Source organism: Paroedura picta, chromosome 2 (assembly GCF_049243985.1).
Source record: "Paroedura picta isolate Pp20150507F chromosome 2, Ppicta_v3.0, whole genome shotgun sequence".
NCBI lineage: Eukaryota > Metazoa > Chordata > Lepidosauria > Squamata > Gekkonidae > Paroedura > Paroedura picta.
In genome coordinates, this window is record NC_135370.1 from 75,581,879 (window position 1) to 75,604,982 (window position 23,104).

The window sequence follows — 23,104 nt, forward strand, 5'->3', positions numbered from 1 at the left end:
GAGCCCAGGAAAATAAAATCTGTCACTACCCCCATTACTTCTCCATCTATTTGCCACAAATTGAGAGAGCCAGATGCCATAATCTTAGTTTTCTTGATGTTGAGTTTCAAGCCAGCTTTTGCACTCTCCTCCTTCACCCGCATCAAGGGGCTCTAGTTCCTCTTCGCTTTTTGCCATTAGGGTGGTATCATCTGCATATCTGAGGTTGTTGATATTTTCCCCTGCAATCTTAATCCTGGAATCTTCTTGTGGTTGCCCCATTCCTCCCTAGTCACTTTAACACAGGATATTGCAGTTTTAATGAGTATTATTCAAGAGTTCCAGCCTATTATACGTTGAATGATGGATACCATTTAGGTAGTTTAAACTGGGCTTGTGTATGTGGAAGGGGCTGGGCAGGCATGCTTCTTTGTCATGTGTGAGATTACAGAAACCTGATACCTAGGATTTTGAGGTAACCATTTTATTCCTGCATCCAAAAGAGAGAGGGAAATCCCCAAACATCTACTCACCACAAGGAATATCTATTCTACTATACTTCCCTCCAAAGTAAGATAAAGCAATCAGAAAGGATCAGGACAGTTTTGAGAAATAAATGAAGAGAATCAAGTTGCAAGGTGGAGTTCTTGTGTATACATATGGAAGGGAAGTTCTGGCTTTCTAGCCACACTCATTAAGTTGGTCCTGTGTAGAATTATAGAATCATAGAGTTGGAAGGGGCCATACAGGCCATCTAGTCCAACCCCCTGCTCAACACAGGATCAGCCCTAAGCATCCTAAAGCATCCAAGAAAAGTGTGTATCCAACCTTTGCTTGAAGACTGCCAGTGAGGGGGAGCTCACCACCTCCTTAGGCAGCCTATTCCACTGCTGAACTACTCTGACTGTGAAAAATTATTTCCTGATATCTAGCCTATATCGTTGTACTTGTAGTTTAAACCCATTGCTGCGTGTTCTCTCCTCTGCAGCCAACGGAAAAAGCATCGTGCCCTCCTCCAAGTGACACCCTTTCAAATACTTAAAGAGGGCTATCATGTCCCCTCTCAACCTCTTTTTCTCCAGGCTGAACATTCCCAAGTCCCTCAACCTATCTTCATAGGGCTTGGTCCCGTGTAGAAAATGTTCCTCTTTTATATGAGGGTTCTTTTATTTTCCTGAGTCCCTCCACTGCCCTTTCTGCCTCTGATCACAATGGTATAAGCAGAGCTCACCTGCCATAATCCCCTGAGGTGTTATCATCATCCTCAAAGTCATATCCCTGTGGTTTTGGCTGGCACAGGTTCATTCCCCACCACATCTTTTGCAGTCTCAGTCAACCCCAGGTGGCTTTTGCCAGCAATGCCACTAAGTGCACTGAGAATAAGGCAGTGGTTAATCAAAGGCCAATCCTAAAAGTACAAATATGCTTTCCACCTCCCAGTTGCACCCAGAGCCAGCCAGAGCCAAAGAAGAATGGATACAACTGCAGCTATGGAAAGAGGTACTAAAGAAAAAGAATATCCAGCCTTTTTGTTGTAGAGGGTGCCTCTTGTCAGCCTGGCTAGATTGGCCAAGTGACAAGGGGAGGGGGGTAGAGAGTGGAAATATTGCTGAATTGAGATTCAAATTGGTACAGAATGGGGGCAAGTGTGTGGATGAGGGGATGTTCTATATTCCAAGGAATCAAAGAAAAACATAACTTTTGCTCCATCACAATGCCACCTCAAATACATAAGTCTGCATTTGATTGGTTCCAAAACCAACAATTATTTGTTACATTGCTATATATTTTTGCGATTCTAACTGGATCTAAATACTATTGATGAACCATTTTACAGATATTCTCTTTAAACAATGTTAAAACTAAGAAGAAGTAGCATTTGGTAAAAAGGCAGAATCATACTAATGGATTTCTAGCATGTCCTAATGATTTTTGTCAGTTTTTAAAACATATTTAGGGGTCCCATCACTTTTGGTTTTTAAGATAATAAATCAATATTCTATTTTGTTTTTCTTCAAGGAATAATTCAAGCCTTTTTAAAATCAGTTCTCAGTTTCCCATTATGGAGTTTCTGATTCTTGCAGTTATACAACCGTAAATATTGACACTTAAGGATGGAACAGCCACTGTTCTGACTTACTTTTTCATAGGGAACAACTGTATTATCTTGTGAAATTGTAAAAATAATATAATTTATTTATCAGCCTTGCAATTACAGCACTGCATTTCATACCATCCAGTTTTAATGCTTCTTCTTCTTCTTTTTCTTCTTCTTCTTCTTGTTATTATATTTACATTTATTTGCTGCTGAACAGAGTCGGTTAGAATAAGTTACTCTCCAACCTAGAGCAAAGGGAATCCTTCATAGGCGAGTAATAAAGACGACAAACGTCATGTGTCTCTAGCCACAAAGATTTTTTTTAATTCAAAGTTTTTTTGTTTTATTTTCCAAGATTAAAGATAGTACAATACAAGTAATCTACATTATTGATACAGAAAGAAATAGATTGTGCTCTTCATTTAATACACTTAATTCCCTGTTTCGATCCCCTTTTAACTTATTTTCTTAGGTAAATCAGATAAGGGTCCCATTGTTCTTGAAAGGCCTCTTCTCTTCATTTAAAAATATAAGACCCCACATAGCTACACAATAATATGAACTTTTGCCCAAAGCTTATAAACTTTTTCATGTTTCCACCACATTTAAAAGGAGAAGCCTACTTTGTTACCATCTTTTCAGCATTTGTTTGCATAGTTTTTAACAATTTTAACGGTCATTTTTGGTGTCCCATAGCACCTATGAAACAATTTATATTTAACACAATCTTAGAGCCATCCACATTTCCACCACATTTAAGAAAAGAGGCCTACTTAGTTGAACAGAAGAAAAATATATAAGTTGTTATATGAGTATAAGTTATGTAAGTATAAGTTGTTAATACAAAAAATAGTAAAATAGTAAAATAAAGTCTTCGTTAGTTACATTTACACCTCCTCAATTAGGTGCCTCCTTTTAATTATGCTTTAAGTTTAAACTGGGAGTCACTACGGAGATATGTTATATAATACAAATTCAGCTAACATAGGAAATCTAAGACCCCACACTTACATGATAGTATAGACTTACAATGAGCAGTAAAGTATAGTCTTCATCTGTTATTCTTAAACCCATTCCATTAGGTGTCTCCTTTTAATTAAGCTTTAATTTTGGGCTGGGAAACACTGCGAAGTTTGATTTAATAATACAGATTCAGCTTACTTAGAAGATCTTAGACCCCACATTAACTTTTTAACTGGTTATATTGCCTGTGTGGCTACAGAAAAAAAGAAAAAGGAGGAAAAGAATTTCAACCACTGTTTCTCCTTTCCGTTCCCCAGACTTCTTAAGGGGGTCTCATATCGAGGCTTGTTGCATCTTGTTGTTCCTGTTGACTTGTGTTCTGTCCAGTTGGCCTTTGGCTTAGAAAGTGCAGTTGTAGTCTTTCCCTCGGAGTATACATCGGTGAATCTTGAAGCAGTTGTACCTCCTGGGCTCCAGTATTAGTACAATTTTTTCCCCAATAAGCTCCTTTAAATCGATTACTTTCACAGCAGATCCATATATCTTTTGACTGGTTCTTGTGTACTGTTGCTTTGGAGTGGCTGTATGTCTTTTTAGGAAGGGTGTCTTTATCTAGGCTGCAAGGCTCCGACATCCCCTTTTCCATCTCCATAGTTTCGAATTTCTCTTCTGCTGGTAGTTTTCCACCTTGTTTAGAGCTATCATCAGCCACTGTTATTGATTCATCATTCCTGTTAGAGACTTCTTCCTTGCTGTCTTGGATCTCCTTGAAAATATTTTTAAGCAAGCCTTCTGTAAATGCTTTCAGATCTTGAGTTTGTTTCTCTATTAGATGAGCCATTCTTTTTAGCATAGACATGTTTTAGGCTTGCAAGTCAGCTAATCTTAGGCAATTTTGCAAATAGCCAGTAGAGGTCCTACAGAGTCCTAACGAAAGCAACAGTCTGTTTTGATCTCCGATGTTCCTGGCACTGGCATGTGACATATTGAAGTCAGTAAAGCAGTGTCTCGTACTGGAACAAAATTCTTGCGAGATCCTCCCTCTCACGGCTCTTATCTCTTATCTCCGAAAACCAAAACAAATGCAGTAAAAGCTATTACTAATTAGTTTGAGTTGATTTAAGTCCTTCTTCTGCTTAGGAAAGAGAATTAGCCTGCCTCATATCGAGGTGGCTTCAGACAGAGCCAAAAAAGGGGGGGGGAAGAGAAACGGAGAAACGGAGTAATACTTGCATCTCTGTGCGTTGATTGATGTCTTGATAGCTTGGAATTTGGCAGATGTCCTCCCCTCAGTTCACAGCATTCGTTTGCAGTAAATCATAGTAGAGGGTCAAAGTAGATTCTTGAAGGAAGAAAAAAAGAAAGGAAAGAAAAGTCCAGAATATGGCAGACGTCCTCTTGACCCGCAACACTGACAGCCTGTAATCCAGGGAGATATACTCCCTAAAGGATTGGAGACGGCCCCAAGAATTCCCTAGAGCTTCCTGGGTAGAAAGGTGAAGTGGAGTTTGTGTACCCCTCCTCTTTTCTGCTAATTGCTTCCACAATTAACCCCTGTCAGGCTTCAGAGATTGCACTGCAATCCTTTCAGAACCATCTTAAGCCACACACCCCCTAGCCACAAAGATCTTGTTCTAAGTACCTGCTTGTGGCACAGACAAACAGAGAAGCCTTGGCTTACTCTTCTCTATAATTACAACTAACTCTATATTAAAATAAAAGCTTTATTCAGGGGTTTGCTCATCTGTATATTCACCTGCAGAAGCTGATGCAAAACAGACTGAGCTCCTGGGTCCTGATGGGAGTTATATACATATGTTATGATTGTTTGTGAGGAGACATTATGTAACATTGTAGTTTTGTGACATTTTGAAATATTGTGTGCAGGAGATATCATGAAATTTTGTATAATTTTCATTGACTTCTTCACATATCATATGATCCTTTGACAATTTACATAGTATATTATATTTGATAATAGTTTTGTAGAATTTGTTTATTGTTATTAAAATTGTTTGCATGCTTTTTCAGTTTGCATAATATGTTTTGTATTTGAGGTTTCTTTGTGGTTCATTATTCCTCCATAGAAAAGCAGGCATCAAAGATCACTCCCAAGTTCCTGGGTGAGGGCGCAGCAACAAGCTGTACCCCATCCAGGGAGGGGAGATGCACTTCCTGATCCTGTCCTGTCCAACCACAGGACCTCTGTCGGAGTGGTTGAGTTTCGGCTGACTCTGCCTGGGTCATCCAGACACTGCTTCTAAACCTCTGGCAAATGTTTCCTGGGGGAGTCCATCCAGCAATCTATCATGAGATAGAGCTGAGTGTCATCCACATATTGGTGACAGCCCAGCCCAAAGCTCTGACCATCTGTGCCAGAGGGCACATGTAGATATTAAAAAGCATGGGGGAGATTATCACCCACTGTGGCACGACTCTTCCAATACAGCCACCTTCCGTGTCCAGTTTTGGAGAAAGCAGAGCTTCCACTGTAAAGTTGTTTGCCAAATTCCTGTCCAGGCAAGGTGGCAAGGCTAACACTTCATAACTGACCATGTCAAATGCGACGGATAGGTCTAAAAGTATGAGGATAGCTGAACTGTCTCTGTTTGGGTCTCACAAAGCCCTATGAAAGGTTCATAATTTTTTAAGAAGCAGCTTGTCTTTCTTCTCATGTGTGTTTAATGTAATAAATGCTGTGGCATTTACCAAATGAAAGAGTGTGTTTGTATGTTTGATGTGATGGGTCTCTCCCCTACCCAGCAATGCAATCCTAAAGCAGGAACAAACAGGAGAAAGCACTTTCATCTTAGTCTTTAAATTGTCCTGCTGTTCCTGAACATTTACTCTTGATTCGCAACTAACAACAACAATGCATTCCTTGACATGGCGAAGGGGCTAATTGCAGAGGCATTTGATTCTATCTCCAGGTGTTTACGATGGAGAAAATTGCAAGACCTTAATATTGATTCGCGCCTATTACTACTCCTAATGAACCTTCATTCCAACAATACCTGTCAGGTCAAATTTACTGAAAAGGGTCAATTAACTAATCAAATCCCCATCCTGAGAGGAGTTAAACAAGGCTGCGTCCTTGCTCCTCATTTATTTAATATTTTAATGTGATCTTCCAAATACCCTAAAACTCATAAATGGTCATCCCCCCAGACTAGATAAACTGCCAATCCCACTTCTTCTATATGCTGATGACACCGTCTTGCTTTCCTATTACAGAATTGGTCTGAATAGATATCTGAATGCTTTTTATGAATATTGCCAACTCAATGATCAATAGATTAACTTTGAAAAAACCAAAGTGATGGTCTTCGCACAAAGGTGGTCCCCTTCAAACTGGCGTATTGGTGGTCATCAAATTGAGCAGGTCAAATGTTTCAAATACTTAGGAATCACCTTCCAACATAATTTGCACTGGACCAAACATAGAAATAGGATTATTTTGCAGGCTAACTGTTCCGCTACCCATGTAAACTGTTTTTTCTTCCTTAAAAGTAATCAGTTTACCTTAAAGGTAAACCAGCTTCCTGTTGTGTGTTTGACGGAAAAATTCTTCCGCAAATGTTATACGGTATCCCTTGCTCGGTTATACAGTATCGCTTGCTCGGCTCAACGATTTGCCAAGATTCCTTTTGAAAATAGACCATGTCCTTGTGAATTAAACACTCCTGATACCACGCAACATTTCTTACTGGATTGTCCCTTGTTTATTTTCCAGCGAAGGAATATTATACCTTTTATATCAAAAATGGAGAAACCATTCAAATGACCAGATCTGCCAATTTTTATTGAGTGATAAAGCTGCCAATGTCACTTTTATTATGGCTGAATTTCTGTCTTCAGTTTTTAAACTTAAACTGACTGATGTATCCTTGACTATCTCTGTTTATTTTGCTAATCTGCTTTATGCCAATAAAGGTATTGTATGTGTGCTCTTGATTCACAGGCTGCATGTTGAGACAGTCTGTTTTCTAGAGTTATTAACATACTTGTAGTAAAATATCCTGTTGCTTTAATATATGGCAACCACATTTGGGATCCCTGACTTAGTGGTTTGGGTTTGGCAAAGCTCTATGAAAGGTTCAGGAGGTTGAGGTCATAAAAGGCAGCTTGCCCTTCTTATAACAGTAGAAAAATTGAATTCGGAATATTCACCATTCTGAACCTGAAGGATCACAATTACAAATATGGGTTCCAAATTCAAATTCTTGTGCTTATCTACATCCATCTTATATATAGTGAAAACACGACAAGGGTAGGTTCAGAGGAACCATGTCTACCCTCCTCCCCCACACTGAGTCTCAGAATAAAGAAGAAACCTAGGGTTAGGGTGCCAACTTCCAGAGGCAACAGAGAATTCTTTTGTGGAAAAAAATGTTTGTGGATGTAATGCAGGATGATGGGGTGGTGATAACAGGTTTCTGAAATTATGATCCACCCAAAAATGGTACCGTGGAAATGTGACATCTTCCACGCTCCATAGGAAGAGGTAGTCATCTATGGTTACAAGCCTAAATCAACAAGAGTTTATGTTAGACAGCGCACAACTGATTTAATATTTGATTATTGATTTTTAGCTGGAGAGACTGTAGGTGTTGCGTCATGGCGGGAGGTCCAGGAAACTCCAAGAAACACCCAGGAAAGTTCAGGAAATGTCAGTGAAAACATAACAGAATGCTGTTGGTGCAAGAAAGTCAAGTGTTAGAAAAAAGTAAATCTTTGGGAATTTTCCACCCAACATGATGCAAATTCTTCCCATGCAGGTTCTACAAGACAGCAGGATGCAAAAGAACAACCCCAATTCAAGGAAGTTGTTATGGAATCTGCACATGAGGAAGACGATTCTTCATCTAGGTAAGGAACAGCACGGAAGGCCACTCCTCCACAGAATCACTGTGGGTGCCAATAATGGCTCCAAAAGTGTTGGTTCCCTAACCAAATCACTCAGGCTGATCTTGAGATGGGAAATGAAATCAGGAAGCAATAATGAGGGGTGACTTTAACAACCCTCATATTGACTTGATATATATGTGTTCCAGTAACACCACAGAGCTAAAATGTCTAGATGAGAATGTCCTAGAAAATCTACTCATGGAACTGAGAAGGAGGGAATGGAACCTGAATTTAATCCTCAGTGGTGCTGCCCAGGTATTACTGCAAGATGTGGCGGTGGTTAAACTCACTGGAAATACTAATCACAATGGCATCAAATGTAATTTACACATGGGAAAGTGCCAGGGAATCCATATTTATCTCTGAAAGGGGACACTTCTCTAAGATTTCATTTCATTTATTTATGGTCATTGATCAGCATACAAAAACCAAACCACCCCAGTAACAATCAAAACATTCTAACAACTAAGTCCCTCAACATCAGCCAAAGATTATCATACCCTACTAGCAATAACAGAACTTCGCCACTGTATAAGGAATAGAATTATCTTTAACTACAAATAAGGGGTTAATTAAAATATCATCAGTAAATCTAGAGGAAAGTAAGAAGGCAAAATTAGACTACTTCTGATATCACTATAAAAATCACAATGCAATAGACTGTGAACAAGAGATTCAATTGTACCCAAACGGCAAAGACACAAACAATCCTCCATAGGCATGTGCCATAATCTTCCACTAGCAGTGCTGATGGAAATGCATTGAACTGAGCTCTTGGAAAAGCACAATGGAATATGGAGGAGGTGATATGTGTGAAGTATGATATAGTGGGAAATTGCTCCCAGGTCTTTAATAGCCTATATGGGCTTGGAAGGAGGGCCGTTACATCTTGAAGCTCAATATCCTAAGTCATTGATAAACCAAGTGTTGTGCTGGTCTATATCCCCTTTCTAGAAGTTGACCAGGAGCTACACCTATTTTGAGAAGTTATTTAATTATCTCTGTGCATTAGGTGGGTTGTGGGCTGACTGACCAATAGTTACTATTCATGCCCTGGTCTCTACTTTTATCAACCCTGCCTCCTTCAGGAGTAACATATTAGCTGTAAGTTGTGACTTCTTTGGGTACTAGAAAGTTCCAGATCTCACTTAAAATGAAAAATCTGATTTAAAAGAAGTTGAAAAGGATATCTTTGAAGCACTGCTGGGTGGGGGAATGTTACACAAAACTTCCATACTCAGTACTGGAGCTCTGTTAGAATGTATACCAGCGATCAGGAAGGTAGTACAAAGTCTAAGTCTAGTAGAAAGTTCCAGATTTTATTTAAAACCTGGTTTAAAAGAAGTTGAAAGGAGCAGTCAAGGGTCAGATCTCTTGGAAAAACTGTGTGTGTGTGGGGTGGGGGTGGGGGTGGTAGTGTTACTTAAAAGTTCCATACTCAATACTGGAGCTCTGTGAGAATGTATACCAGAGATCAGGAAGGTAGTACAAAGTCGAAGAGATCACCAGCTTGGCTCATAAGCAGGATGAGGGAAGCTATTAGAATGAAAATGGCATCCTTTAGAGACTAGAAGGCTTACCCAAATGAAGTAAAGGAAAATCAAAACAAAACTAAAAATGAATTCTTCTTATTCATCTTCCCTGCTGAAGATATAAGGCAAATACCTATTCCTGAACTTATGTTTTCAGGAGGAAAGATATGGAGCTTAGGGAAATAGTGGTGACAAAGGCGGAAATTCTAGAATCTATAGACAAATTGCATACTAGCCAATCACTAGGACCAGATGATATCCACCACAGAGTTCTTAAAGGACTCAAATGTGAAATTGCTGATCTTCTGAATAAGATACAGCATGTCCCTAAAATGAACTTTTGTATGAGCCTCTGCAGCAGAGCAGCCAATGAAACTCCCATTATAATATTTAAAAGGGGATCTGTGAAATAACAAGCCAGTGGGTTTCCGATAAAGTGATAGAAAACACTGGTAAGGGTAAAATTGTCAAATATATAGAACAGGCTTTCTCTTCCAGGGGCTTGTGAAATCCTAATCCTGGGATTTGTTGATGGCCTTGGAAGGGTTGCTAACTGGGTGGGGGTTAGTTAATAAATGAATTATTTTTTTTTCATTTGTTAAACATTTATTGGGTGATAGGAGCAATAAATATATATGGTCATAGTTAAAAAAAACCCCTCCCAAAATGGCCAATGATGGGCATGGAGGGGGTGGGAAGGAGAGGGGCCCTGGGTGAGTGTGTACACAGCTATGCTTCCTAACCATATTCTGCACAAACCCTGAGGAGTGTTTCAGGGGTTTCTCAATGGGAGAAAAGTTGAGAAAGACTGATATAGAAGGACATGTCTCACATTATAAGATCTAACCTGCCTTATGCAAAGGAAAGTCCTGTCTCACTAACCTTTTAGTGTTCTTGGAAAGGTCAATAAATATGTGGACAAGAATGAGCTGTTGGGCTTTATACATGGCATCTCCATTTAAAAGTCAAGTCAAAGGTGATGTGAAAGATGTCTACCTAGACCCTGGAGAGTTCTCACCACTCTTCGTAGACAGTACTGACCTCAGTAGACCAATAGATTGACCGAGTATAAGGCAGCTTTGTGTGTACATTCATGCAAGGGATTATCCAAGAGGATAGCATTTGGGAAAACCCAGACTGAAAATACTCCAAATTCCCTTGTATTCTGTGGTCCCAAGTGATTAGTTACAGAGAGTGGTGGATAAGAGGCACACGTGGCTTGGCTACATCTTCCTTCCACCAGCGAGGCTGGCCACAGCAGTATTTTAAGTGAGAAGTGGCTTTTCTGTGAGCTCCTTGTTAACCAATGGTTAGACAGAAGGGAAAATCTTTCCCCCCTTCAAAAGAAAGCACACCCGTGCCCTCAGACTCCCCTCTGTTGTTTTCCGAAATGCCCCCCTCGCATCAGTTAGTTGCTGCTAGAGGCTTCCTTCACAGCAGCCCTGAAGGGAGGGGGGAATCCTGAGCAAGAGCAGCAAGTGGCCATGAAAAGGGGGGGGGGGGGGAGATTCCACCAGTAGGAGGCTTTGGAACCTTCAGCATGTTGTCAGAAGTACAAAACACATTTTATTATATTAGATATTAGAGTACTGCTTTATTATACTTTCCGGATATGAAGGAGCATTGTCAACTATTATCAGTTGATGTGAAAAAGTGTCAACAAAACAATCCACAAGATCCTTTTAGAAATCCTTTGATGACTTGCTTTTTCTCCAGCTCAAACCCCTTTGCTGCCCTGGTGGATTGTCTGCGTGCTAAATGGCTAACAGGAAAGACTCGGCCGATGGAATACCGAAGGACCCAGCTGGAGGCGCTGAGCCGTTTTCTGGAGGAGAAAAAATGTGAAATCCTGCAAGCTTTGAATGCAGACTTGCGCAGGGTGAGTGTGGTGAACTAGCCAGAGGTTATGGATGAAAAGTTGTTGTCAAACCATGTGCAATTGCTCTGTTAAGAGGTTTGTATGTCTAGTGAGGCTAAAACTAAGACACTTTCATTCTCCCAACAGCCTGCATTTGAAGGAGAAGTAACTGGTATTTCTCTTATTATGAATGAAGTGAACACTGCACTCAACAACCTGGAGTATTGGATGGCAGATGAGCATGTAAACAAGAACCTGGTAAGAGAAACAAGCTGGAAAAGGTGGAAATATGGCTTTGTGTGGGTGAGAAAGTTCTTCTGTGTTTGACTGGAACTGTTTTGGCACTAGGCTGAGATTTGCATTTACAGAGGATTTGCATCCATCTCCACATTGAAATTCCCCTTTTCGTGCACAACCTGATTTGCCTCCTCAGTCACCCCACAGCAAGGGAATCCTCAGAAATCCAGTTTTCACTTTTTGAACTGGGAGCAAACATGGTCTGAAGTGGGGCTGGCCAAAGCGGAAATGGGTACATTTGGGTTTTTGTGGTCCCCACCATTTTGAATGTTTGGTCACATCTCTTTCCTCATTGCCATCCTCCTTCCCACTCCTTCCCCCTCCCAAAGTAAAGGTACCCTATTGCTCCCCTCTTCCATATGGCCTATGCCTCTTTGCCCCCCAATAGCACCCTTTCATTCCATGCTTCCTAACTTCCCTCCTTCCCTCCAATGTTGCCATGCTGTTACAAGCAAGTCTTTTTTCCCTTTCTGTAGGCAGCAGGCTTCTGAAGCATGGAGGGGTGGGGAGATGAGCATAGAGAAATCCACATAAACCTTCTTGATGCTTCATGGAGTGGCTGTCAGATGGGGAAGGGAAGTGCCAATGTCCCCTTGCTTCCCCTCCCCTGATCTGAATTGCAGCTGTCCCCTGTGGTGGGGCTCAGATAGGGGAAGCAAGGGGAGGCTGGTGCTTCCTCTCCACATCTGACAGCCGGCCTGAGCCTGCATTGAGGGAGGTGGCTGCAGCTTGGGTCATGGGAGCGAAACCCCCAGTGGCCCTTTCTTCACTGATCTGAGTTGCAGCTGTCCCCTGTGGCATGGGCTGGGATCAGCTGTCAGATGGGGAGGGGAAGCACTGACATCCCTTTCCTTCCCCAATCTGAGCTCATGCTGCAGTGGATGGCTGTGGTTCAGACTGGGAAGAGAAGCTCCAAGGAATGAGTGTGTGTGTATCCTCCTTGTATCCCCATGAAATTGTTTCTTTAATTATGGTTTAATATTATAATGTTTGATTTATAAAATGATTCCAGACTTGAAGGAGGTGTCCAAAGGAAACAAAATGGCGCTGGCAGATGGCCGGCTGTTTTGATTACGTGAGAAATATGGACAAGTACAAAAGAAGAAAAAGGCTGCCAGGAAGTTTCTACCTCCTGTCCCATGGGATTCACTGCAGAAACAATCTGGGGGCTCAATTTGGGGGCAAAAAGAGGGATGCAATCCCTGCAACTGGGTTGCAATCCCTGACTTTAAAGTGAGGAATAACAGCTGGGTGAGTCCTCAGTGTGGGACCAGTTTTTGGGAATGTCCAAAGGATAGCCAGACTGAATTGGATCTCATATCCTTTTAAAAGTTTTCTACAAGTGGCATTGTCATACCACATAACATCTCCAATACATATTGGATGTTATAAAATCTTTGGACCCTTCGTAAAATAGAGTAGATGTGGGTGATACAGAACCATCATTCTGACTAGCAGGGCCAGAGAGGAATGTGAAAAGCGCTCTTCCATTGGGCTGGACACTGAAGACAAACAAGATTGTTCATGCTGACAACTTTATTCTTTTTCCCTGCCTCAAGTGCTTCACGGCCTTTTGTTGTCTTCACCTCCTTCTAGGCCACCATGTTTGACAGTGCCTTCATCCGCAAGGACCCCTATGGAGTGGTGCTCATCATTTCGCCCTTTAATTACCCCTTTTACCTCACCTTGCCTCCTCTGGTGGGGGCCATTGCAGCGGGTGAGTGAGAAGCTCTCTGAAGGCTGTTCAGCAGAATATCCCCACAACTCTGACCCATTGTTCAGCTGGTCGGTTAACAGGGGCTCCTGTGGGTTGGGTCCAAATGTGTGGTGGTTTATACACCTTGTTACCATAATCATGTGTTCTCTTCTCCATCAGGGAACTGTGTGATTGTGAAACCTTCCGAGCTCAGCAGATGCAGTGCAAAGCTAATGGCTGAAGTGCTGCCAACCTACCTTGACCCAGTGAGTTCTTTTGGCACAGTTCTCCCCTGTTTCCACATGAACACAGAAGTCTCATTCACATACATAATAATATTAGTCACTGCAAATTCAATATTCGCTTCAACTGCTGGGTTGCATTGTGACAGCACACAATGGATAAATGTAGAAGCAAGGGTTAGTGGCTACTCCAAATAATTTATCTGTAGGAACAATATACATTCTAATGTATATGACCCAAGGACTTGCGTACTTGGGATGGAGAGTAAGAGTTCTTCATAGGATGATACACTTCCTTGAACAGCGGTATAGAAATCAAATAAATAAATAAATAAATACGTCAACAGTGGAGGGTTGGCACAGCATGAGAGGAGGACCACACATGCAGTCTGCCAAATGCTTGACCCAACAAGCTCCAGCGATAATCAGGGGTCTGCCTCAATTCCCAGCTGGGAACGCTGGCCGCCATATTCCTGCTGGAATTGGCCTACTGTGGGAAGCTGCATTTATGAGGGAAGCCAAAGGGCGTCAGCCTCTCTGGCTGAACCCCAGGCAGCTTGGCCAAAAGGAGCACGTGTGCCTTGCCCACCAGGTTGACTTTTGGTTGCTGTGGGCCACCTCTTAGGGAGGACGCATACTCCGGAAAGTCCAGTCACACACTGCCTATCCTCAAAAGGGTTCCTTCTAATGTGAAACCCTGTGGTTGTCACAAAAATAACACACAACCAGAATCCAATTGTCAACTGACATAATGTACCCCTACAATCCCAACCAAGAAGTTTTAAATTTATAGGGCAGGTGGGTGGGAGAATTCTCCAGCGGTGGTCCAGGCAGAAGGCTGGATCCTTGCACGTGGCACCATTTATAGGTGCCTTAGGGACCTGCCCCGCTCAATGTGTATGCTGCCAGTGTACAGCATGCATGCTTGCAGGTCGCTGGGACAGGATGTACCCCTCTACTGCCAGCTCTCCATGTCTTCAAAATGAGGTCCTTGTATGTCATGGGAAAAAGAAATCTGAAGTGCAAATGGTGGGAGAAATGCCAGAGCTTTTTTATTTCTCTTATTACTTGGGACTAAATTGCCCACCAGAAACTATTCCCCCTGTAGAATTCCTAAGGGGAAAAAGGTATGTGGTAATAGATTTGTGGCAAAACAAGAGGTGGGTATAAAAAATGTTTAACACCCCTTCCTTCTCTGCTTCACTGCTGTACATTCTCTCTTTAAAGAGGCTGATTGGGGGTGATGATACATAACTCTTCCTTCTTATCTTTCAAGGACACATTTGCTGTGGTGACAGGTGGCCCTGAAACAACTGCCAGATTACTGGAGAACAAGTTTGATTATATCTTCTTTACAGGTGACTTCTCCATTTTTAATTTCCAGCGTGATTTCCATCATGAATTTAAACAGTACTTTAAAAAGAAAAGAAAGGTTAATGAGGCTGGCACAGTGTGACTAGCCAAGCCATTTGAAGCCTGAGATGAGATTCAATTCGGAACCAAATACTGTTTTTGTATGAGTTGATATTGGCTGTCAGTCACTAGAGCTGTTTGTTGTATTGCTTTCCAGTGCTGCCCCATTGTGCCCACCTGCAGGACAGCTGAGGTGGCACAGGTAATGTTGCTGCTTGTGGCTGTTTTGGCAAAAGCACTCCCTCAAAGAACTCTAAAAGCTTAGTGAGATAAGGTCTTCCCTTACAGAATCCTTGCTGATTCTTCCTCAGTAATGTGTTCATCAATGTGTCTACTAATTCTATCTTTAATAACAGATTCCACAAACTTACCTGGTATTGATGTTAGATTGACCAACCTAAAATTTCTCAGATTTTCTCTGGAACCATTTAACTACCTTCTAGTACTCAGGAATGAAGACAGAATTTAGTGAAATATTTTTATATTTTTCACAAGATCCATATGTTTACATTTGAGTTCCTTTCGAATTCATTAATGTATGCCATCTGGGCCTGGTCATTTTTCAGGTTTTAATTTGTCCATCAGGTATAGGCCCTCCTCACTCATCACTTAAGTCCAACTCTGGTCTATTAACTCCCCTCTTGAAATTGGTGGTTCTAGAGTAAGCAAGCACACTAAAGACAGAGGGGGGAAATATATTCAGCTTCTCTGCTATTTCCCTATCATTTGTAATAATCTGTCCATGTAATAGTATCAGGTTGCAGTAACCTTCACAGTTAAATCAGGTAAAAAAAAAAACTGAGGGAGAAGACAAGATGCAAAGTTGTTCCAGCCTGAAGGTCAAAATTCCAGAGATCAGACAAACACAATAGTTTGGTCAAGAAAGTCAATAGTTTGGTCAAGAAATACATGCTAGTTTGCTAGTTTAGAATATTTCAAACAAAAAAAAAGTAAGCTTCTGTAGTGCAAAATGTACAGAGAGTATTTTCAACGTAGCAGCTCTGCTTCTCTCTTTGTAACTACTTTAAATTTTGCCATACTTCTTCAGGGAATACCTCTGTTGGAAAAATTGTCATGACTGCGGCAACCAAACACCTGACACCATTGACTCTGGAGCTGGGAGGCAAAAGTCCCTGCTATGTGGATAGCTGCTGTGATTTCCAGAATGCAGCCAACAGAATAGCATGGACAAAGTTCTTCAATGCTGGCCAGACATGCATTGCACCAGACTATGTGATTTGTACTGCTGACACACGAGAAAGGCTGATTCCCTGCTTACGTAAGGCTATTCGTTGTTTCTATGGCTGCAATCCTCAAGCCTCACCTGACTTTGGACGCATGATCAATGATAAACACTTCCGGCGTGTCCGTGCACTTCTGGACTGTGGCCAAGTGGCCATCGGGGGAGAGACGGATGAGTCTGACCGCTACATCGGTGAGCAAGTGGAGTCATGCTGGGGAGTGTAGCAGACTTGATGTGAAGGGTTTGATCTACGGTAGTGAAGATTTGACAGAGCAAAGAGAAAGCCTTGCATGGGGGGGGGGGCTTTTGTGTTGGGAACAGGAGCCTCACAGTCAGAAAATTGAGGGACAGGGCATGATGGCATGAGCATAACTCAGTGTGTTCTTTTGTCCACAGCCCCCACCGTGCTGGTTAATGTGAAAGAAGGGGAGCCAATCATGCAACAGGAAGTGTTTGGGCCTGTCTTGCCCATTTTCACTGTGGCAGGCTTGGACGAAGCCATCCAATACATCAACAGTAAAGATCGCCCCCTGGCTGCCTATGCTTTCTCCTGTCATCGCCAGGTATGCTTTGGTTTCATAGCAGGTCCTATCTAAGAGTGTAATAATAGGTAACGATAAGGGGAGGTCATTTAATTTTTTTTTTCTCCCTTCCCCTGCTATTTCCTCTTTTTGCCACCTGGCAGATCCCCAAATCAGCTCCCATTCCTTGCTTCCTTGTTTCCTGCCTGCCCACCAACCTAATGGATATTGAGTGGTCAGACCCCCTGTGTTTAATTCAGCTAGTGTGCCCAGCATGGCATTGCTGGTCACTGAGTGCACATGGGTCAAAGAAATAACAATGAATGAAGAAAACACAGACTCTGGTTGTTGTATTAAACTAATATAATAACTGTTTATTAGAGGACTCTAGATAAGAAAGATAAGTAGATATTCCCTAATCTAATCAAGATAGTCGGATGCAGGTAGGCAAGAGAGAAGTAGAAGCAGGGAACAGCAATATATCTCTAACAGACTCAGGGCCATTCCACACCCAGAAAATGAAGTGAAAGGGTTACCTCTTGCAGATGCTTTTTTTTTTTTTAAACTTTTTACATGATGTTGTCTTTGCGGGGTAGAAGGAGGGATGATATTGTAATACTGTTATCAAAGATACTTTTCCTTGTTCTTTTCAATATAAAAAATTTTAAAGGAAATTTGAGAGGGGAAAGGGCAAAACCTTTTCCAGGAGAGTATTCCATTGACCAGTGTCTCCCCGCACCCCACTGGCTTTCCCTTACAGAAATCAAAGCTCCGGTAGCTTGGCTCCATTGTTGTGGCTGCTTGGGACTACTCAAAATGCCTATGGAGATTTCAAAACTTAGTCTCACAGTATTTCAGTGGCCATTATTCTCATAAAGTTACAGGTATTTGAGGGATTTTCTTTTTTTTAAGATTTCATTTTTTTCTGGAATCTTGGGGCTGCCTTCCGTTTCGGGGAGAAATCCCATCTCTCCCTGGCTCCATTTACAGATTTCTAATCCATACTCTATGACCCAGTTCAGAATTAGATATACAATATTAATTGCCATAAAAATCACTTGCTTCCACATCACTATACGACATCACTAAATCATTCTCTCCCCCATTTAGTGGTGCTAGCCCAAAGTTAAATTTTACGTTTCATTTGTAGCTGCAGAAACAGTCTTGATTGTATGACACACAGCAACCTGAAGAAATCAAAAGGGTTCAATAGACTTTAAAAGGTCTAACTCTGCTAAGGATTTCCATTGTGGTTTGAATCAGTGAGATGTGCTTATAAGGATAGTGCAAAGTGGATGGATTTTGCACAGTCAAGAAGGTCCTCAAAAGTTTCCATGCTGAGTAAATTAGAGAATTGAACACAAACACAACTTTCATGTACCTTACAGGAAACTATTAGCCAATGTCTTATTATTAGAATGTGTAAACGCCAAGTACTGGCCAACCTAAAATAGGAGTTCTGCTAGACTTCTTCTCTTTTTCTTTCCTTAGGTGGTGAACCGGGTACTGGCCTGCACTAGCAGTGGTGGCTTCTGTGGCAATGATGGCTTCATGCATGTATTCATACCCTCCCTGCCATTTGGTGGAATAGGTATGACTATGCTGTCCCTTCCTGATTCTATCCTCATCTTCCCTAGCATTCTTTTGCTTCTCATAGGCCCATTATGCCAGCTGCAACAGGCCGCAGATTTGGTGCATGCTGCCAAAAAATCCGCGTTAGCGAAATGCGGAAAAAAGCGCAGCTTCTGAGTGACTGGGGCGCAACCAGAAGCGGCGCCGGGGTCGCTGCATGCATATTCGGTTACTCTGGGTTTTGCCGCTGTTTGGGGTTCAGGCTAAGCAGGGCAATCATCCTGTCATCTGTCTACATTTTGCTTTCCCCTTTTCAAAATAGAATCATAGAATCATAGAATCATAGAGTTGGAAGGGGCCACACAGGCCATCTAGTCCAACCCCCTGCTAAATGCAGGATCAGCCCAAAGCATCCTAAAGCATCCAAGAAAAGTGTGTATCCAACCTTTGTTTGAAGATTGCCAGTGAGGTAGGTGTGCCCATCCACTGTAAGGCTGAAATAGCTTCAAACCATTTCAGAAATCTCTTTTAAGAGCAGCCATAAGCAAAAGATGGATTTGGGCACAGTGTTGAAGGCACTGGAAAAGCTGTTCCACAAACAGTGAGATCCTATTTTTTGAATAAAACCTTCTAGCTGCTATGCCAACTTGGGTTTAACAGAAGACACTAATGATGAAATTTATTTGATTTTTACCAAGGGAAAAAGTAACTTAAATATTCACAGATTTAATTCAAAAGTCAAAAATTCTTCCTGCATCCAAAGAGGATGCTTTGGGGTTAATGCAGCAAAAATGTAATGAATACAAATGTATCAGAATCCTGCTATGAGACATCAAGCAGTGAGTTGGTTGAACTGTTCCACACCAGTCTACTCAGGGAGGAAATATTTTGATTCACTGCTGGAGTTAAACTCTTCATTCAAAGTGCAGACTCACAAGCATTTCTGGTCTATTAATGTGAATAGATATTCCCTTTGCCTCTCAGTTATCTAGACCAGGAGATTGTTGTATCTTCTCATCTGCTTAAGAAAGGTAACAAGTTGAATGCTCTCAGTAAAACACTGCAGACCTTCCTGCCACCTTAGAGTTCTTCATGAGCTAGTATTCCAGGTAATTAAGTAAACTAATGCTTAACATGGAAGGCTTGGTGTGCAGTGCAATCTTTAAAAAACCTTACACCCTTCCAATTCAATCAAAGTTTGTTGGCCACAAAAGCTGCAACTCTGTTTAGGACTGCATAGGAAATGGCTTACTTAATAGTTGGAATCAGGGAAGAATATGAAAATTCTGGTTCAGTTTAGAGTGTTCCTGAATTGAACTGTCACATGCAACCAAATCAAAAGCCCCAAAACAGACTGGCTAGCTGGGGCTGGTCCATTTCACTTCCCTATAGTAACCAGACATCCTGCCTTTGGTGGGACTGTCCCAACTTTAAAGGATTTGTGCCGCAGCCCACGGCACTTTCAAAATGTCCCGCCTGCCCTGGCCTTTCCCCTCCCTCCGCACATGCCCAAGTGAGGCCGAGCGAGTTAGGGCATGTGGGCCAACTTCTGAGTAGCAGTAGCCGCTGCCCTTACTGCATGGGGGAGCCGGCCCGGGGGCGGGAGAGTTCTTCTCAGCAGATAACAGGGCAAAAACCCAGGACGCCATCCCGAAGCATCACAAAAGAGGCTTTTGAAAAGCCTCCTCAAAGGCTCAGGCTCCGGCGTGTCTGCCCCCGCCTCCCCATGTCATGGCTCCGGCGGGCACGAAGGACAGGACCAGCCCTGCAGCGCCTCCCTCGTGGCGGTGCTGGTGCCGGTGCTCGGTGGCAGCCCACGCAAAAGGCTATGTCTGGAGGTGCACGGGGGCTGTGGTGCCAGGGGCTGGGACTGGCGGCTGCTCCGGGTGGGACTGGCAGCATGATCACACAGTAGAGGAAGCAGCCATGATGAGAGGCTGGGCGCGAACTAGGAAAGTTCCCAACCCATTCCCTGGGGGTCTCTACCCCCGTGCGTCGAAGACGAGATGGGGAAGGGAGCTGAGCGGAGGTCCAGGGCTGAGGAAGCCAAGCTTCCTTAGAACGAGGGATGGACAAGTAGAGGGGGGCGGGCGGGCGGGCGGGCAAGTGGAATCAATTCCTCTTTCTAGCCTCACTCAGGGCTGGAGGCTGGAGCATTTGTGAATAGGGGCCAGATGTGTTGCCTTAGGTTGCCAGTGCAGATGGACTGAGAGGTGGTTAGAGCTGAACCTGTATGAGTGAAAGTTTAATTCTTCTCCCCCCCCCCCCAGTTACACAAGCCTAGGCTATCAGGTTCTCTCCACAGCCATTCTTTTTTATTCTCAGAACAGCCCTGTGCAGTAGGCTGAAAGTGAGTGGCCCAAGGTTATTTAGGGAGATTCCTGATGCAGTAGACCTTTCCAGATGTTATGTTATATTGTTCACTCTGAAATGGTAGTCCAGACACAGATTTCTCACCTCAATTAAGTCTGGAAGACAGCATGTGGCACAGGAAACCATAATGAGCATTCTTTTATTTATAAATGTAAAGTAATCCACATAAGCCAATTTTTAGTGTCATCATTCAAACAAATATTCATTAATATTCTTGTCTGTTACTACAGTGTTTAATTTTTTGGCTTACAAATTGAACATCTCACACTCAAAAGAGGGAAGGAGAGCCCAGGGAAAATTTACATGATAGGGAGATTTTGTCCAATCTACAAAGTTACACAGATCTTGCTATAAGAACAAGTATTTCCAACAGGTATTTCTTTCCAGAGGGTTTCCACTTAAAACTGCTCCTTCAGAGAATAATGCTTATTTGATTTTACATTATTATTTACAACGTGGCTAACTGGAATTCCAAGGGGAGAGATTCACAAATGAAGTGGCTTGGATTATCTCAATCTTTCTCTAAGAGCTCTTTTTTATGAGCTGAGCCATCTGGCGAGCAGGACTGCCCATTATATTTTCCTCCAGTTAGTACAAAATGAGGATGTAAAGTAAACAAAGGAACATCTTTTGTTTCAGGTAATATAAGAACTACTAGAGAAAAAAAAAGGAAAAAGAAACCACAGCTTATTTGCTATTGGGGGGGCGGCGGTACATAAAACTGCAGAGGACCAAAGCAAACATGCTGAACCAATTTTTTTCTGACAACAACTACCAGTCTAGAAACATAAATTAATACATTCCAAACCCAGGGTGCCCTGAAAAAAAAGGCCTACTAGCAATATGTATACTTGCAGTGTATGAAATCAGAACTCAGTCCACAAAATGTGAACAAAATGTGGTAAACTATCTTAGTGAAAAATTTTCAAGGTATTGCATGAACATTTTGGGGCTTTCCGCACCGGGATCTTTGTAGCAAATTGGTTGCTGAATGAAAAATCGCCATTTAAAATAGTGGAATTCGTCATTATGCATACCTGCCTTTGTAGTGGAATCCAGTTGCGTTTTGTGGCGTTTCCCACAGGCTTCCGGTCTCAGCAAAAATCGCTAGAAAGGAAGCGCTATTGCCAAGCTCGTCCCGCCCCTGGCCGTCAAGCAGGCGTGCGAAAAGCCCCTTGGTGTTTGTTCTGTACCAAGTTGCGCAGGCTTGAGTTGGTGATTCCAGAACTCCAGGCTTCTTCTGGAGGTTGGCAAGCCCCTGATCTTTACCAATCTTAAAATCTGGTCACCTTACACTTCCCCCCTTCCAAATACAGGTTAGCAAAACGGATTTTTGTTTGGAAGAGAGAGCAAAATTAATTGTTTGTAACATTTCAACAAGCTTGAGAATGGTGTAACTATATGGGAATATTTACCATCCTGGTAGATGAAGAAGACTGGGTAGAGGGGATATGCCTGACCTTGGGGGGCAACTGGAAGGCCCAGCCTTTGCCTAGCACTTGATCTGCATACTTTCTCTGTGACTCTCTTGCAGGATGCAGTGGGTTTGGCAAGTATCATGGCAAGTTCAGCTTTGACACTTTCACTCACCAACGAGGGTGCCTCATTCGCTGCATGGGCCTGGAAGCACTCAACTCTGTACGCTACCCACCCTACACTGAAAGGAAGCTGAAAATGCTGAAGTTTGGCATAGAAGTGAGGCGCTGGAACCCTTGAACCCTCCTGTGAACTCCCCAAGCAGCAGAGGCCTTGTGTTTGCACAGGCAACTATAAGGAACTGAGCTGCAGGAGAGAAGGAGGGTTTCTATCTCCTCTGCTGTTTTTAGAATCTAGTTGTACCTCCTAAAAAGGCTACTGCAAAGACTCCGCCTTCTCCAGAAACTTTGCCCCCTTTCTTGGCTCCCTGTCAGTTATCTTACCTCTAACCTTGCATTCATTATAATCCCCAATCTTTTAGGTTTTGTGTATAAACATTTCCCAAGCTGCCACCAGAATGTAGGCACTGCTGGTGCCTCATTCCTGCCAACAATACGTCAGCCTCAACCCAGGGCTGAAGCATGGCCTTATCCTGTGAAGCCAAGTGTCAAACCCCACATCGAAAGGCGCACTCCATCAGCCCTATAAAAGGTCTTAACTGAACTATCAATATCCCCAGGATCCAACACCAAACACCACCACTTTCGAACCACCTGGAAAATCCCTTTATTAATTTTTTGAACACTTCGCTTAACTGCAGAAGAGGACCGTACCCCCCGCCAAACACGTTGCTCCAGGATGCTGTCCCAGATGAATTGGGTCCTAGGGAGCTGCAGCTGCAGAACCTCCAAGTCCTGTGCGATCAGGTTCATTAGAGTAGCGATCCCCAACCTGTGGGACGCGGAGTTAAAATTTCCATGAAAATAAAATGTT

The 23,104-nt window shown here is 42.5% G+C and overlaps 1 protein-coding gene across 1 annotated transcript; it reads left to right on the forward strand.

Annotated features, from left to right (window-relative positions):
* The first annotated feature begins 11,263 nt into the window (after window positions 1-11,263).
* LOC143829653 (aldehyde dehydrogenase family 3 member B1-like) lies at window positions 11,264-23,104 on the forward strand. Its single transcript, XM_077320886.1, has 9 exons — window positions 11,264-11,359; window positions 11,486-11,596; window positions 13,232-13,352; window positions 13,512-13,597; window positions 14,850-14,931; window positions 16,035-16,421; window positions 16,626-16,792; window positions 18,242-18,341; window positions 22,230-23,104. Exons 1-9 carry the CDS (start codon window positions 11,264-11,266, stop codon window positions 22,409-22,411), a joined length of 1,332 nt encoding a protein of 443 aa, XP_077177001.1. The 3' UTR covers window positions 22,412-23,104.

Excerpts from the sequence above, each read along its gene's own strand:
- LOC143829653 (XM_077320886.1), top strand. The coding sequence starts at position 11,264 with ATGGAATACCGAAGGACCCAGCTGGAGGCGCTGAGCCGTTTTCTGGAG. Across the intron at positions 13,598-14,849 it reads TGCCAACCTACCTTGACCCA|GACACATTTGCTGTGGTGAC; the intron begins GTGAGTTCTTTT and ends TTATCTTTCAAG. Across the intron at positions 18,342-22,229 it reads CCTGCCATTTGGTGGAATAG|GATGCAGTGGGTTTGGCAAG; the intron begins GTATGACTATGC and ends ACTCTCTTGCAG.